The following is a 16,368-nucleotide window of genomic DNA, read 5'->3' as shown; positions in this document are numbered from 1 at the left end:
TACCTCTAAAAAAACCCAGAAATTTTTTTCAAAATTTTACGGTTTATCAGATGTCACACAGTCAGATTTAACACAGTCAAATTCAACAATACATACTATAACATTTTTTAATGGAGAAGAGATTAAAAAAAACACATACCCTAGACATTTTTGCGCAATGGGGTGTCGGTTTTTCTTCTCCGGTGAGGGGTTGGAGCTTGGTTTTTCTTCGTCTCCGGTGGGGGTTGGGGCTTGGTTTTTCTTCGTCTCCAGTGGGGGTTGGGGCTTGGTTTTTCTACGTCTCCGGTGGGGGTTTTTCCGACCGTCGGGTGAGGGAGAGAGCAGCGTCGGGTGATGGTGGGTGAGGGAGAGAGAAGCGTCGGGTGTGAGTACTTATGTTGCTCGATGGTTTTGTGGGAGTGAAGAGTTGGGATTTGGGAGGGAACGGGAAATGGGCAGGGGAAAAGCCGAAAGGTACGGTTTTTATTAAGTTTTTTTATCACTATCGTGTACCATCGGGTAAAATCGTGTACCATCGTACTATTGGGCAAGCATCGGGCACTTATCGGGTACCATCGTGTACAATCGTACTAATAGGTCTGCATTAACTTAATAACAACTATCCGGCATGCATCGGACTAGTATCGATCCATTATCGTACTTAAAGGGTTTGTAGAATGAAATAAATATCGGGCAACCATCGGGTAGCCATCGAACCTTAATGACCATCGGGTAACCAAAACATATCGGGCAAGCATCGGGTGGCCATCGGACCTCATCACTAACCTTGAAACCCAACAACTATCGTCCCTGCATCGGGCCTATATCGGACACTATCGGGCATTTAGAAAAAAATTCAAGGAACCCAAAAAAACGCAGATTTTCACAGACCACGATTTTCACCCAAAAAACAGCAAAAAATACCAACAAACTACAGATCCAACATCTAAACAGCAATCTAAATCATAAAAACATCCAACAACAACAAGAATCAAAGAAAATTACTTACCCATGTGTATCTTTTTTGCAAGATTTTAGAGAGGAAAGGTATGGGATTTTGTTATGAGAGGGGTATTTTTGGTATTAAATGAAAGATAAGCATTTGTATCATATGATGGTTAACTTTGGTTCAAATTTTAATTATTAAGCTAATGTAAGCATGATTTATCAAATTTCCCTTTTGAATTTGCATGTCACAAAATCTTTCTCGTAGACAATCCAGCCCACTTTTATTTTTTTCAATCTTGATGTGACTTTTTTATTTTTTATTTTAAAAAAATTCACCTACTTTAGATTTATAAGAATAAATTTGATATAAAATATTTCGTGTCGCTCTATATATTATTTTTTGTTAGGTTGTTGAGAAATAAAGAACTGGTGATAAATGTTTCTAACTTTTCAATTAGTATGGTAATGTAATTAATATAAAGAAAGGAAGTTGGCAATTAATTAAAGCTACCCTTAAAATTTATCTAATTCAAATGCAAACGACTGAACATATTCATGCTGATTAATTTGTTCAATATTATATATATCCTAAGTAGAAGCAATATATAATGCACATTTATTTAGTTTTAAAGTTATAAACATTATTTATAATTTTAATGAAAATTGGTTTACTGTTATTTAAATATATATATATATATATAATAGAATAGATTATAGTTCTATAGTATATATAATTATTTATATTAATAATCTTTACATATATCACATTTAAACACAACATATAGATACATATTTATATGACTACATGAAATATATATAAAATATAATAATATTTAAAAAATAATAATAATAGAAATAAAATAATAATAGAAAAATCATATAATAGACAGTAATATACATGCATTAATTATTTTTAGTTTCTAATGTATCTCACAATGACCTTTGATAAATTTGATGAAGAAAAATAGCTTCAATCACTTGATAAAAAATAAATTATCATACAAATTTATAAGATAAAAAAAATTATATGTATGATTTATTATTTTAATATAAATATGATTTAATTTTTTAAATTATCATAAAATATCTTAAAAATATCATATTTTAATTAATTATTTAATTAATTTTTGTTTAAATTTATGTTTGTTCTAATTTTTGAATTTGGTCGTGACAACAAAAGATTATATATATATTATATGTTTAATATAATATTAAGTTTAAATTTAATTAAATATTATTTAAGTTATTAAATATATGATTTTTTTATTTTAAATAATTATCATATTGTAAAATATCTCAAAAATATTTTATTTTAATATTTTTAATTATTTATCTATTTATGTTTAAGTAATGTTTAACTACTATTAAATATAAAAATATTATCTTAAATATAATAATATTCTGTTAAAATTAACATAACAAAATATAAAAAACTGTTAAAAAAAAATTCATTCTCTACACACTTTTTGTATAGATGAGATGTACAAAATTCATCAATTTCTTATGTTTATTTGGAACATACATGGTCAAGAGTAATAATTATAGAATTTATATTAATTAATTTTATCACACATCTCAAATTTTACTTAGATATATCGTCACAATTTGGTTAATTGAATTCATGCATCTTAAGAAAAAAAGTCAGCCGCCTTCAAGTTCACATTTACAAAATATATATATATATAATTATTTAAAGGGTCATATTTAAATACAGTCCAATAATTGAAATCATTGTTCATTGACAACAAAGAAAATTGCTAAAAAATATTATTGGTGTCCAAATATGATATATTGTTATTAGTAGGGTTATGCAAAAAAATTTACAACCCGCCCAACCCGAATAAACCGCCCAAACCAACCCGAAAAAACCGCTAAAAAACGCAACCCGAATAAATCGACCAAAATTTAAACCGCCCAATTGTTACATTGGGCGGGTTGAAAATAATTATCAACCCGCCCAATATAATCCAACCCGCCCAATTAAGAATTTATTATTCTTAATATATTCAAATAAATATATAAATTAATTAAGTTTTATTTTAATTTTTTTACTATAAATTTAAAATATTGTTTTAAGCTTAAAAATATAAACTTCACACTATTAGTACTAGTATTTAAAAGAAAAAAATTACAAAAATGTTAAAAAAAAAAAATTACCACTTTTGTTTGGGTGGGTTGACCCGACCAACCCGCCCAACCCGACCAACCCGCAAAAAAAATATAATTTCGGTTTGGGCGGGTTAACCCGACCAACCCGCGCCAAATTATTGGACGGGTTAAATTTTTTTTTTCTTAATTGGACAAGTTACGGGTCACTTTTGCTAACCCGATTATGACATTAGACGGGTAAAAATACCTTATAACCCGACCAACCCGCCCAATGCTCACCCCTAGTTATTAGTGTAATTTAATGTTGAATTTCACTTATTTGAATTTAATAATTATTACGAGGTACTAGAACAAAAGTGTTACATGAGATTCCAATTTTTTCTTAAAAAATATAACATAAAAAAAAAAAGAGAAAATTAGAAAAAGGTGTAGTCAAAAAATTTGTTTAGATTTGCATTTAACACATGTGGAAACGTAACTCTAGGACAGAAAAGTAGATAGGATATTTCGTAGAGTGTTACTATTTTGTACTTTACGATTTCAATACCATACAAAGTGATTTTTTATAATTAGATAATAATACTCTATAATCTTTATTAAATTCAACTGGACCAACATTAATTTACAATAATAACCTCTTGTGGACATAATTCTCTTTTCTGTATGGATACACACGGATTTTTGTAAACATGCATGTTATGAATAAATATCCAGTTTCTGTAATAAAAAAAAAGAAGTAGAAAAGAATAGCCATCTCTGATCCATACACGCGTTGTTTTTCTATTTGTTCGTGATCCAAATAAACTTTGCTGAGGTCCATTTTGTGCCTTCCATTCCAAATTAATATCTTTATCGTACATAATAATGATATTATTTGAGCAACCCCTAAGAAAAAAACAAATAAAAAAACTAGCTAAAAAATAAATAAAAAACAAAGTATTGAGCAACCATAAATTTTCTTTGTTATATCTCTGGAGGTGGTCCCTGAATCTACTCAACAATTAGCTGTTATAGTATTCCACACAAAAGAAAAGCCAGAACGTTGGTTTTTTTTTTTTAAAAAAATGTCTTTTAGTCAATAAATATATATATATATATATACACAAATACTTTTCTTTCATGTTTTGTAATGGTTTTTAACCAGTACTTTAATGACCCAGATTGAGGCATCAAAATTTGTCTCATAATCTTGATTCAGAAAAGAAGAAAGAAAAAAGACCCTGTTATAATTTATGAAATGATAATCTCCTGAAGAAAATACGCAACCTAACATGTTCATACCCTAAAAGATAATTGTTCTGATTCTAATCAAGTGCTAATTAATTACTAATTCAACTAGTGCGCTGTTAATATTATAAGAGAGAGATATAAGTTCTTAGAGGATAAAGTTGAATATTTAAGAGATAATAAATAGAATCACTTATGATGGGACCACAGAAGAAATAGATAGAAATTTAATATTATATAGCTTGTCTGCATTAGAGTGTGTGGTGATTAACAATGTTCAATAACGAAATGGGAATTTTTTTTTTATTGTTTTTACTAAAAAAAAAGGGAATCACGTGGTGCAGATCCCACAAAACAGGAAAGTTTGTACGTATATATAAGATTAGCATAGCTTTCAAAAAAGGTAAGTGAAGCAATTCTACAATCTCATGGATTACAGATTTTTGTTTTCTTCCATATGTGAACACACGACTCAAAAATGTACACATCGATCTCATCCTATAAATAGGCACAGAATAATTACCTCAAACTCAAACCAACAAGCTAATTAAGTCCCTTTAAAGGAAAAAATGCTGAAGCCTCAAGTGGTTCAAAATTGGCATTGTGAGCCGACCCTGCTATTTTCTTTTAATAAGCCCTTCTTCCATGGAAATAATGGTGGTGTTATCAACTCTCCAATATTTCCAGTGCCTTTGACACGTCGCTCAACACTAGCAGCACCTAAGAAAAACACAAGGCATAATGGTGTGGCGTATTCAACTCGTGGCACCATAAAATCTGCTCTATTTTCTCGAAATAAGAATACAACCAAGGTTGTAGCTAGTGTGACCGTGCAACGAGTGACTCCAAAGATTTGGAAGCTTGAATTGTCGGAGAGAGCCCAAGATAGACTAGATAAGCTTGATGATTTTTTAGGGCTAGCTTCGTTGAGTGTTGAGCTTGTTAGTTCTGGAAAAGACCCCGGTAAGCATATTTTATAATTATTAAGTAGTGATTGTAACCATTTATAAGTATTTTTGGTACTTGGATATGTTGCAACTCTTCTATTTCGTTTACATGATTTCACTACTACAAAAACATCATTTTATAACACTTTTTTATGGCACTCACATAGATGCGAGTCCTAAAAAAAACTCCTGGACATTTTAGGACTAAAAACTCATGTGTGTCCTAAAAGTTTGATTTGTTTTTTTTATAATATTCACCTCTTGGACTTTTTAGGACTTGCGTACGTACTGATGCGTGTCCTAAAAGTTTTATTTTGTTTTTTTAATAAACACCTCTTAAACCTTTTAGGACTCGTGGAGCGAGCCTTAAAAACTGATGCATGTCCTAAAAATTTTATTTTATTTTTTAATAAACACCTCATAGACTTTTAAGGACTTGTTTGCGAGTCCTTAAATAATTTTTTGTAATAATAGAATTTTGATAAGTACTTACATATCATCAAATATAGTTTGGTGTGGTAGTTTGCTACCCATTTAACTTATTGTAGGTCCAAGGTTCTAATCTCATCCTTACAATTTTGATTTCTTTTAAAAATATATATATATTTATTGTGTTACCAAGTTTTGAACCCTCACCCTATAAGTTAAGGGTTTAGGTGGGGATTTTCTATAAATTTTCAAAAAATTCGAATAATTTAGGATCAATGTCGAAATCAAGATTCAAAAAGCTTGTTGCATGCATGATTGTTTCGATATTTATATGCTCGTAAAAATCATCCGAAATTTCTTGAAAATTTGTGTGAGATCACCTATAACTATATTATACATTGTTATGTAAAAAAATAGTGCTTGCAACTTATCCTAATATCAAAAATACTAAAAGTACCTATAAGTAGTGATTAAAAATATTCACTACAAAAGTAGTACCCTATAAATATGTAATTTTTTTTCAGAAAAATAATCCCTTATGGAAAGAATATATAGTATATTAAATATTAACTATCATAAAGGTGTGTTTATAATGTAGTATTTAGTATATTAAATTTATTTATTATTTGACTTTAAATATTTTATTTTTAATTGTGTTTATATTATGAATATGAATTCGAATATATATAAAAAAATATTGATAATTTTAGAAAATATAAAATGTTTTTTCCTGTATTTTTATTTGTCAAAAATTTAAAAAAAATGATTTTTTTAGTTTAAAAAATTTGAGTTTTGTTCAAAAGGGAAAGATTAGAAATATATATTATTAAGGGAGAAAATAATGAATAATTAATAATTGAAATTAATTATGCTAATAGAATTTTTTATTTTAAATCTTAATAAGAAAATAAATTCTTGGGTAAAAATAATAATGTCATTGTATACAGTATTTTTTTATTCGAATAAAGATATTTTCTTATTAGGAATATTATGAAAGTTATTTTCTTATCTATCTGATATGATATGATATAAATGCTGATATATTTAGATATTTGTATTTAATTGTGAAGCAACGGGAAAAGCCCGAACAGTGAAAGGTTTTCCAAAAAGGGATGGCTTGAACGTATTTTCGAATGAGGTAAAATACGAAGCAAAATTTGATGTACCAAAGGATTTTGGAGAGGTGGGTGCTATAATCGTTGAGAATGATTACGAAAGAGAGATATTTATACAAGATATATTGCTCCAAGACTTGCCCTCTGGCCCAAGATTCCTCAGTTTCTCTTGCAACTCCTGGGTTCAGTCTAAGCGTGATGTTCCTGCTAGTCAGCACAAGAGGATCTTCTTTTCTGAAAAGGTACATAACCTACCATAATATTTTAATTATTACACTAATTACCATTTATGTAAATGTGAGTACATGCATGCCTAATAATATCCGTCGATATTGGGTCCTACATATTTTAAAATAAAACATATACGTAGGAGACAAAACTAAATCGCACGAATAGTGATATGGTACGTCCTACAATATTAGGCATGTCTTATAAGAGTGTTGTCGAACATTCCATGAGGTAACACGCTATGATTGGTTAGCGTACTCCGTAATTCTTATTAAATTAAAATGGGTAGGACATGATATTGGATTGTACTATAATAACAAATGTATGTCATCTCCTTGTGGTGTTAGGTGGTACCCCTTAACAACACTCATATTTAAATAGTTAGGAAAATTGTGTGGTGTCCATGCGGCTATATATAAAGAGTGTTGTTATTAAACAACTTAAAGTGTCGAACAATACATAAGGTGACACCCTATGATTAGTTAGTGATATTTTATAATACTTATTAAATTAAAATGTGTAAGATAAGGTATTTGATTGTACCAATAACTATGTCATCTTCTTCTTATAGTGTTAGGTGGTGCCCCTTAACAATAGTCAGATTTAAATAGTTAGGAAAATTGTGTGGTGTCCATGGGTCTTTTTTTTATCCAATATTCCTATCTTCCTACAAATAAATATGCTCTTTAGTGACAACATATATTTTGTGTGACTAAAAAGTCATACTTAATCACAAATTGTTATTAATATAATTTTAGTCACAATCTATTGTATAAAATTTGTTGTTACTAAAAATATATTTAATGACAAAAAATTGTGATTTTTATGAATAATACTTTTAGCCACAGTAGTGATGACTAGGCAAGAAGTTGCAATTTTTTTACTTATAGTAACAATTTTTACTGTGACTAAAACTAAAACTAGGATTTTTTTTGTAGTGTCTCACGCTCCTCTTTCCTTTTCTCTCTCTCTTCTTCTTCAAACTGCACTCGGCCATTGCCAATTTCTCAACACCTCATTTCCCATGCATATGATTTGCTAAACTCATCTGGGTTTGGTTTGTTCTAGCTAAATATTCTCTTAATGAAGTGTCTCCTAAACTCAACTGGACCAAGATTTTGAGGACATGCATCATCCACTTTTCAAGAGCTGTCTTCAGCAAGGAAAAAACTAGCTGTGTTGATATGTGTTCTTACAATAAATTTAATAACTCGTATTTAATTAAAATAAGAAAGAAAAAGTTAGCATGCACTCATTCTTACAATAATGCCCTATTAATATATAGTCAATAATAATAATAATGTTTCATAATTAACAGTCTTATCTCCCATCACAAACCCCAAGTGGGATAAAAGAACTGAGAAAAGTGGAGCTGGAAAATTTGAGAGGAGATGGAAAAGGAGAGCGCAAGCCATACGAGAGAATATATGATTATGATGTGTATAATGATCTTGGAGAGCCTGATAATAAAAAAACTGACTTGGTAAGACCAGTTCTTGGTGGAAAAGAGTACCCTTATCCCAGACGATGCAGGACTGGACGACCTCATACCAAAACTGGTACTTTATTATATACAATACCATTCATATATATTCATTATCTCACTGAAATGAAAAGCCTAATTCTAATATTAAACAGACAAATTAACGGAGTCAAGGAGTAGTGACTTCTATGTGCCGCGGGACGAAGAGTTTGCAGAAGTGAAGAGTAATAATTTTAGTCTGAAGACTGTATACTCACTGGTAAATGGGGTGATACCTATGTTAAGAGAAGCCTTGATTGACGATGACTTTCCATACTTCACGGCCATAGATGTTCTCTACGATGAAGGCATTAAAATTCCTCCTGCTACAAAAGGGGACATAAAAGAAGTCATCAAAAATGTCAATGCCAGAATCTATAAAGCTGTTTCGGATCTTGATGATTTTTTGCAATTTGAGCTGCCACCAACAATGGACAGTAAGCACTTATCACTTATGAATATATTAATTAAGTTATTCATGTATACATATGTATGTGTGTATTCTGACTTGTTTTGTTTTTTTTCTTCTTTTGGTTGTGTTTAGAGGATAAATTTTTTTGGTTTAGAGATGAAGAATTTGGAAGACAAACTCTTGCAGGTCTCAACCCTTGCTGCATTGAATTGGTCAAGGTATGCATATAATATTCAATATGTACTAAATTTTTTGGATTTGATTAAATAAAATACATAATCTGTTTGAGTATATATCATTTGGATAACTGTGATGTATATATATGAACTTTATGTGCAGGAATGGCCACTGGAGAGTAAACTTGACCCTGCTATCTATGGCCCAAAAGAATCAAAAATCACCACAAAACTTGTTGAGCAGCTGATTACTGCATATGGCTATAATAATATTAATGAGGTACACGTACAAATATATATATATATTTAGATTTTTTTTTCTTTTTAAGGGAAAATATATTTGAAATTTATTAATGTATATGCAGGCTTTAAAAGATAAGAAGTTGTTCATGTTGGATTATCATGATGTATTGTTACCGTATGTTAGCAAAGTAAGACAACTCAAAGGTAGAACTCTATATGGATCACGAACACTATTTTTCTTGACTCCTTCTGGTACATTGTTGCCTCTGGCCATCGAGCTGACTCGACCACCTATGGATGGAAAGCCACAATGGAAGGAAGTCTACACCCCAATAAGTAATTGGCATTCTACTGATCTTTGGCTTTGGAGACTTGCAAAAGCTCATGTTCTTGCCCATGATTCTGGTGTTCACCAACTTATTAGTCATTGGTATGCGCATGTGTATAAATTTTTTTAACAATTTATTTCTGTTAAATAGTTTTTTTTTTATTTATTTTAATGGGAAAACTTGGTGCAGGCTAAGAACACATTGTGCTGTAGAGCCATATATAATTGCATCAAATAGACAGCTCAGTGCGATACACCCTATCTATAGATTGTTAAAGCCTCATTTCAGATACACAATGGAGATTAATGCTCTTGCTCGACAAAAGTTGATTAATGCAGATGGTGTCATTGAATCTGCATTTGTGCCAGGAAAATATTCTATTGAGTTGAGCTCTGTTATCTACGGCAAACAATGGCAATTTGACTTGCAAGCATTGCCGGCTGACCTAATTAATAGGTATGTTCTTAAAGCCATACATACATTCGAAACTATTTATCATTCTTAGTCACGCTATATTGAAATTATGCATACAGAGGGATGGCTGTGGAGGACAAGAATGGCGAACATGGTCTAAAGCTAACAATTGAAGACTATCCTTACGCCAACGATGGACTTCTCGTGTGGAACTCCATCAAGGAATGGGTTACTGACTATGTCAACCATTACTATCCCAGCTCAAGCGAGGTGGAGAGTGACGAAGAGCTACAAGCATGGTGGACAGAGATCAGAACCGTAGGCCATGCTGATAAGAAGGATTCACCCGGGTGGCCGGACCTGAAGACACAGCAAGACCTCATAGACATCGTCACGAACATGGCATGGACGGCGTCTGGTCACCATGCAGCTGTCAACTTCGGACAATATGCTTACGCTGGTTATTTCCCAAATCGGCCAACCATCACAAGAACTGTTATGCCATCGGAGGAGAAGGAGTACAACCCGACTGCCTGGAAAAACTTCAAAAATAGTCCTGAAGACGCGCTTTTGAAGTGCTTACCTACGCAGTTTCAGGCAGGTCAAACAGTTGCTGTGTTGGATGTGTTGTCTACTCACTCGCCAGATGAAGAGTATCTTGGGGATAAGATGGAACCCTCTTGGGGCTCAGATCCTGTTATAGTGGATGCTTTTCAGCGGTTCAATAAGAGGATGAAGGAGATTGAACACACCATTAATGATAGGAATGATGATGAGAATTTGAAGAACAGACATGGAGCTGGAATTTTGGCTTATGAGCTTCTCAAGCCATTTTCAAAGGAAGGTGTCACGAACATGGGCATTCCCTATAGCATATCCATTTAAATTTTTTAAAGTATTTGTATCAAGTTTTCTGTGTATTATTCTCAATAATGAATACCTTTCATGTCCACACATCGATCTCTAATTTAATTCCAAATAATGTTGTGTATACATGTGTTATAATACTCGTGATGCATTTACTAAGTAAATTTTGCCTTAGAATATAGCTTATATCTTTAATTAATGCATGCGATTACCTATTAGAAACTAGTGAGAAAGATTTTTTTTTAAGTGTTTTTCCACTCTAGCTTACTTTTGATAATTTTTTTGCAAAATAGTCTCAGTCTTAAAATTTGACTAGATGTCTAAATTTTTCGATGATCTATCTAAAATTTTTCACCGGCTATCTGAATTTTTTGATCAGCTGTCTAAAATGTTCGACTATCTGTCTAAATTGTCAGAAGTCATTTTGCAAAAAATTATCAAAGCTAGGCTAGAGTGCAAAATAACTTTAAAAAATAGACCATTTTTCCAAGGCACCCTTAATTGAAGGATAAAGATAGTTGTTATCCATGTTTTCTCCCTGGACACGTGGCATGACATAATTGGGTCGGGCTCTCGCAAAGAGATCGAAGGCCCATCCTAAGCCCAATGAATGGGGAAGAAGAAAGTCTCAATGGCCCAGTCGTCAATAAGCCCATCAGTGTTCGACCGGCACAATCATAACGAGGGAACCGAGACCAACGTGCAGGCCCAACTCATCTTCCTGGTCCCAACCTACCCGTATCCTCCGGGATGCGAATAGAGGTGGCAAACTCACTAGTCTGGGAATACAATCTTGTCAAGAATGAACACGAGCCCTGGTGAACGAACCAGGATTCCGGTAAATGAACTGGGACGTTAGTAAAGGAACCTGGATAAGACGTCCGAATGGGGCAAGATTGATCTTCCCTGATGCTGACACATTCCCAAGAAACACGGAAGTTGGTCTCATCAACTAACTTGCATAAGAGGTTACATACGGAATGTACACTGCTACAGGGAAATAGTATTGTCACTACTCTGACAGATCTTGTCCCAATGATCCCCTTAGAATCCCACGCAGACCAGTATGAGGTTATGTACAATTGACAGTTGTATGGCTTGGCCACGCCCAAGCCAGCCCAATGGGCCATGATTAATATGTATTATTCATCAACATCATTTGTATTAAGCCTCCATTAGCGAGGAAACCATGATTCTATCCCTATTGGGCCTGGATTAGTCCGGCCCAAACCCATTGTACCTAACTGCCTATAAATAGGACCAGTTATGCACTGTAGCGGGGATCCCGAGATTTTTCTCTTGTAAGCAATTACTCTGCTGAAAGTTGCAGAAAACTCCATTATAAAAAGCTCTCTAAGCGCTAATACAACAGACTCGTTGATTAAGGCTCATTAACACCCCAACCACGTAAAAAACCTTGCTTGCATATCTTAAATCATTTCTTTTTAGTTCTCTTATCTTTCATAATTCTAGTTTCCGAAAAACTCGGTAAACAATAGTAAATATATATATATATTTACATACCAAAATAATAATGTAATTCAAATTGTCCACAACTTTTATATCTACAGGTTTTGTTATTCCCTTTATTATCGCTAACTCTATCATTTGTAACATTTTGATATCTAGTAATCCATCCACGTACGGACAATCATCATCTCAACCTATTACAATGATACAAGAATGTGACTTTACTAGTAAAGATCGACTAGGACAATTATACTTTGGTGTGCCAAAAATTGAGCTTGGACATGGGCTGCAAGGGGAGAAACTTTGGGCTGGCTTGTTCCTGCATTGTGGAGATTCAATTAAAAATGTGAAATATATTAGCAAAATAATATAAGGGGGATTTTTCATAAATATGGCTTTTATGTCATTACTATGCAAAAATATATATGGGTATTATACTTTTTCTAATTTGTATAGGAAAATTTATTAAAGAAAAAAAATAAATAATGAGAAATACAAATCCTAACTAACTAAATATGAAAAACTTGATTAAAAGTAAAACTATGACATAAACTAACTTTATACAAAAATATGGGAAGCTAAACTCATAAAAGTAAAAATTCTTGAAAAAATGTTATAGAATAACTTTTTTTTTTTTAATTGCAAACTTTATTAAAAACCCCATATAAAATACTAATTTTTGTTAAAAAATTACATTTTTACGGTCAAAATTTTTTTTTTTCAATTTTACAGTTTTAAGAAAAATTTTATAATTTTACGGTTTTTTAGTTTTTTGTGTCGTTTTCAAGTTTTTTTTGGGTTGATGTTTAATTTTTAGGTTTTTTGTTGTTGATGTTTTGTTGGTCCAGTCAATTGTTTTTCAAATTTCTTTTAAGTTGTTTTTCCTAAAAACTCTATTTTCATAATTATAAAACTTTAAAATCGTATTTTTAAAAATTTAAGTGCATACTTTTTTTTTATAAAAAAATAGGAATGGTAAAAAAATAAATAATAAAACAAATACAAATGTATATTTAAGAAAAAATCTCTATAAACTAAGAGCCCGTAATACTTTAACTCAACCACTAACCTAGAAACCTAGAAGCCCAATCCAACAATTAGCTACAACAAGCTTAGTTTTGCTACAAGAGCCTGTTGGAGTACTAGGCCCATAACAAGGTATGCATATAAGGCCTACTAGGCTTGCCGACTCTAATTCATGGGATAACTTGAAAAATACCCAGTTTTAGGATTAGTTAACTAAAAATAGCTACTATTAATATTTAGTTGAATATTACCTACTTTTTTAAGCACATTTCTCATATTACCCATAAAACACTATTAGAAGTCCAATGTAAAAATCTCAATCTTTGCCTCTGTCGTGTCATTTACTTCCTTTTTTAAATAATATTCTACTGTCAGTTCCACTAGACCACTGTATAATGGGTAGAGTCATTAATAGTTTGAGTATTAATCAAAGAGTTTTAAAAGGTGGGTAAAAATTAAAGAGGTTAACTTAAATTGGGTACTAAGTGTAATTTTCACTAATCTAATTCATGGTATCATTAGCAAGTTGAAGGGCAACACAATTTGCATAAATCACATTATTTTTTGGGTTTTTGCCAAAATCACAAATATATATACGTAAAACATGAGCTAGAAAAGTAAAAAAAATCATGATAAACAATAAAATATAATACAATGCATTCTCATAGAGACAATAAATCAAACAATGAATGGGCATACCATGTAAGTTTATAGTACATATGGTAACCAAAATTCTTAAAAGACCAAACTGTAGACTTTAATTTGATTCCCAAAATGAAATAATGCATCAAATATTGCATCAAAAAATGAAATGATCGCGAGCTGAACATAAAGTTATTATCCAACCATAGTCCACCATTTGGCAAGAAAGACAACTGAAACAAAAATTAGCCCCGTGGGACGGACTTAACAGAAGTTCCACTTTACAATATACTGTAAATAGTTTGAGGGTAATTTTTAATGATCCAAAAAAATTAGGGGGCACAATAATATATAGGTCATATTTCGGGGGACAAAAATCCTAAATAACATTATTATTAGAGAAAATAGCATTGTGACCCATGTGTTTTTCCTTATTACATGATCGGTCCATGTGTTTTGTTAAATGACGATTCGGATCATTTGTTTTATAAAATGGATCACAAATACTCTTAGCACGATTTTGGTCAAAATATTTTCAACTAAAAAATTAATTCTTAAGTTGTTGGTGATGCGATAGAAATAAAAAAGCGTAAAAGGTGGCCAAGAAGCAGAAAAATAAATATTGTATTTGTAAATATTTTGATCAAAATCGGATTTACGGTACTATTTTGATCAATTTTGTAAAATACAATGTATAATATGTCATTTAACAAAACACACGAGTCAATTGTGTATTTGGGAACAACACATGAGGACCACACTCATATTTTCCAATTTTTAAAAAATATAAAAACTATTTCAATGTAAACGTAATAACCGCGACAAGTGTTAATTTTACCCAAGGTTTTGCTACTTCGGGTCTTTTAAATGAAATGAATCAATCCGAAACATTAGTACCCGCTCTTCAATCTCATTGGTTAATGATGAACCTAAGTATGATGGTATTGAGCTATGCAGTTCTTTTATGCGGATCATTATTATCACTAGCTCTTCGAGTCATTACATTTCGAAAATTCATAAGAATTCTTAGTCAAAGTAATAATTTAGTAAATGAATTATTATTATTATTATTATTATTATTATCACAAATACTAATTCAATGAATCTGGTACCTTTGAAGATCTATAAATTTTTTTATGTAGCACATGTTCTTCGTTTCCACATTTTTTAATTTGTATGTATATTATCTGTAAAAACACGTAAAACTAGTAGAGGACATACAAAGAGGCCCTTCTTGACAAAAATAACAAAAACCAAGAAGATTTTTTCAGTGTATTAAGTCTCTTCCTTACTTGGATTAAAATATATATTTATATACATAATGATCAACGGTTGAAAATTCATACTAATTTTATACAAATCATCAAGAGTCTATATATCTAATATCTACGCGTGGTCATAAAATAGTATAAACAATTATTATACTTATAGAATATGTCTTCAATAGCATAAAGAGTCTTGGTGGTAGGATACAAAATTTGACCAAAAAATCTTGACTAATATTTACATTATACATTTATATATGTACACATGCAACACATGAATTTTTATCAAATTAAAAAAATTAAAAAACGAATATTTTTCGATTCGGTCGTGATCTATATTTCTAGTGAAAATATATCTATGTGTCATGGACTCAATTTTTCACTCTTATCTTCTACGTGTTCCCATGTCATTAAACCACAATTAAAATGTCATTAATTTTAATTAATTGGGACATAGAGACATATAAGAAATGATCGAGAGAGAATATCGATCCCTTTATTATACAAAAACAAATGAGGATAACATTCCAAGAGTTCCTAATTACCCTAAACACAAAGTAATTAAAGAAATCTTTAGGTAATGTGTGATTTTATTTGACAATAGAAGTGTTTATGGGTCGGTTTGATCGGGTTATAACATATTTTAATCAACTCATAACCCATCTAATTAAAAAAAAATTAACTCGTCCAATGATTTAGGTAATTTAGTTAGGTTGACCCGCTCAAACCACTCTTAATTTTTTTTTAAATGTTCAAATAATTATATTCAACAAACTGAAAATATAGTATACATCTTTTAAATTTAAACAGATTATAAATTGAAACTTAAAAAATTATTCAAAATTTATTGTTAAAAACTTTAAAACAATATTTAATATTAGCTATAATATATGTAATATGTGTATAGATGAAAAAAATATTAATCAGTTTATTCGTATAATTTCTAAACTACCTGATATAATAATTGGATACTTAAATTTTTTTTTTAAGTAATTCAAGTTGCATCTTTTTATCGATTTT

The 16,368-nt window shown here is 30.9% G+C and overlaps 1 protein-coding gene across 2 annotated transcripts in view; it reads left to right on the top strand.

Moving 5' to 3' along the window:
* The window catches only part of LOC133790355 (linoleate 13S-lipoxygenase 2-1, chloroplastic-like), a 36,518-nt gene extending 25,449 nt beyond the window's left edge, over positions 1–11,069 (top strand). Inside the window, exons 1-9 of one of the 2 annotated variants that reach the window (XM_062227961.1) lie at positions 4,810–5,226; positions 6,710–6,996; positions 8,301–8,541; positions 8,621–8,941; positions 9,049–9,134; positions 9,256–9,372; positions 9,458–9,765; positions 9,854–10,120; positions 10,198–11,069. In XM_062227961.1, the coding sequence (XP_062083945.1) occupies positions 4,833–5,226; positions 6,710–6,996; positions 8,301–8,541; positions 8,621–8,941; positions 9,049–9,134; positions 9,256–9,372; positions 9,458–9,765; positions 9,854–10,120; positions 10,198–10,963 (2,787 nt within the window). In that variant the 5' untranslated portion in view covers positions 4,810–4,832 and the 3' untranslated portion in view covers positions 10,964–11,069. Of the gene's footprint in view, positions 1–4,809; positions 5,227–6,709; positions 6,997–8,300; positions 8,542–8,620; positions 8,942–9,048; positions 9,135–9,255; positions 9,373–9,457; positions 9,766–9,853; positions 10,121–10,197 lie in introns of those variants that run through there. The other variant, XM_062227963.1, reaches the window with a different exon arrangement.
* The last annotated feature ends 5,299 nt before the right edge of the window (positions 11,070–16,368 follow it).

The sequence above is a fragment of the Humulus lupulus genome, chromosome 7 (assembly GCF_963169125.1).
Source record: "Humulus lupulus chromosome 7, drHumLupu1.1, whole genome shotgun sequence".
Taxonomy (NCBI): Eukaryota; Viridiplantae; Streptophyta; class Magnoliopsida; order Rosales; family Cannabaceae; genus Humulus; species Humulus lupulus.
The sequence above is the reverse complement of the archived record's forward strand: the minus strand, read 5'-3'. Positions and strand labels throughout refer to the sequence as shown.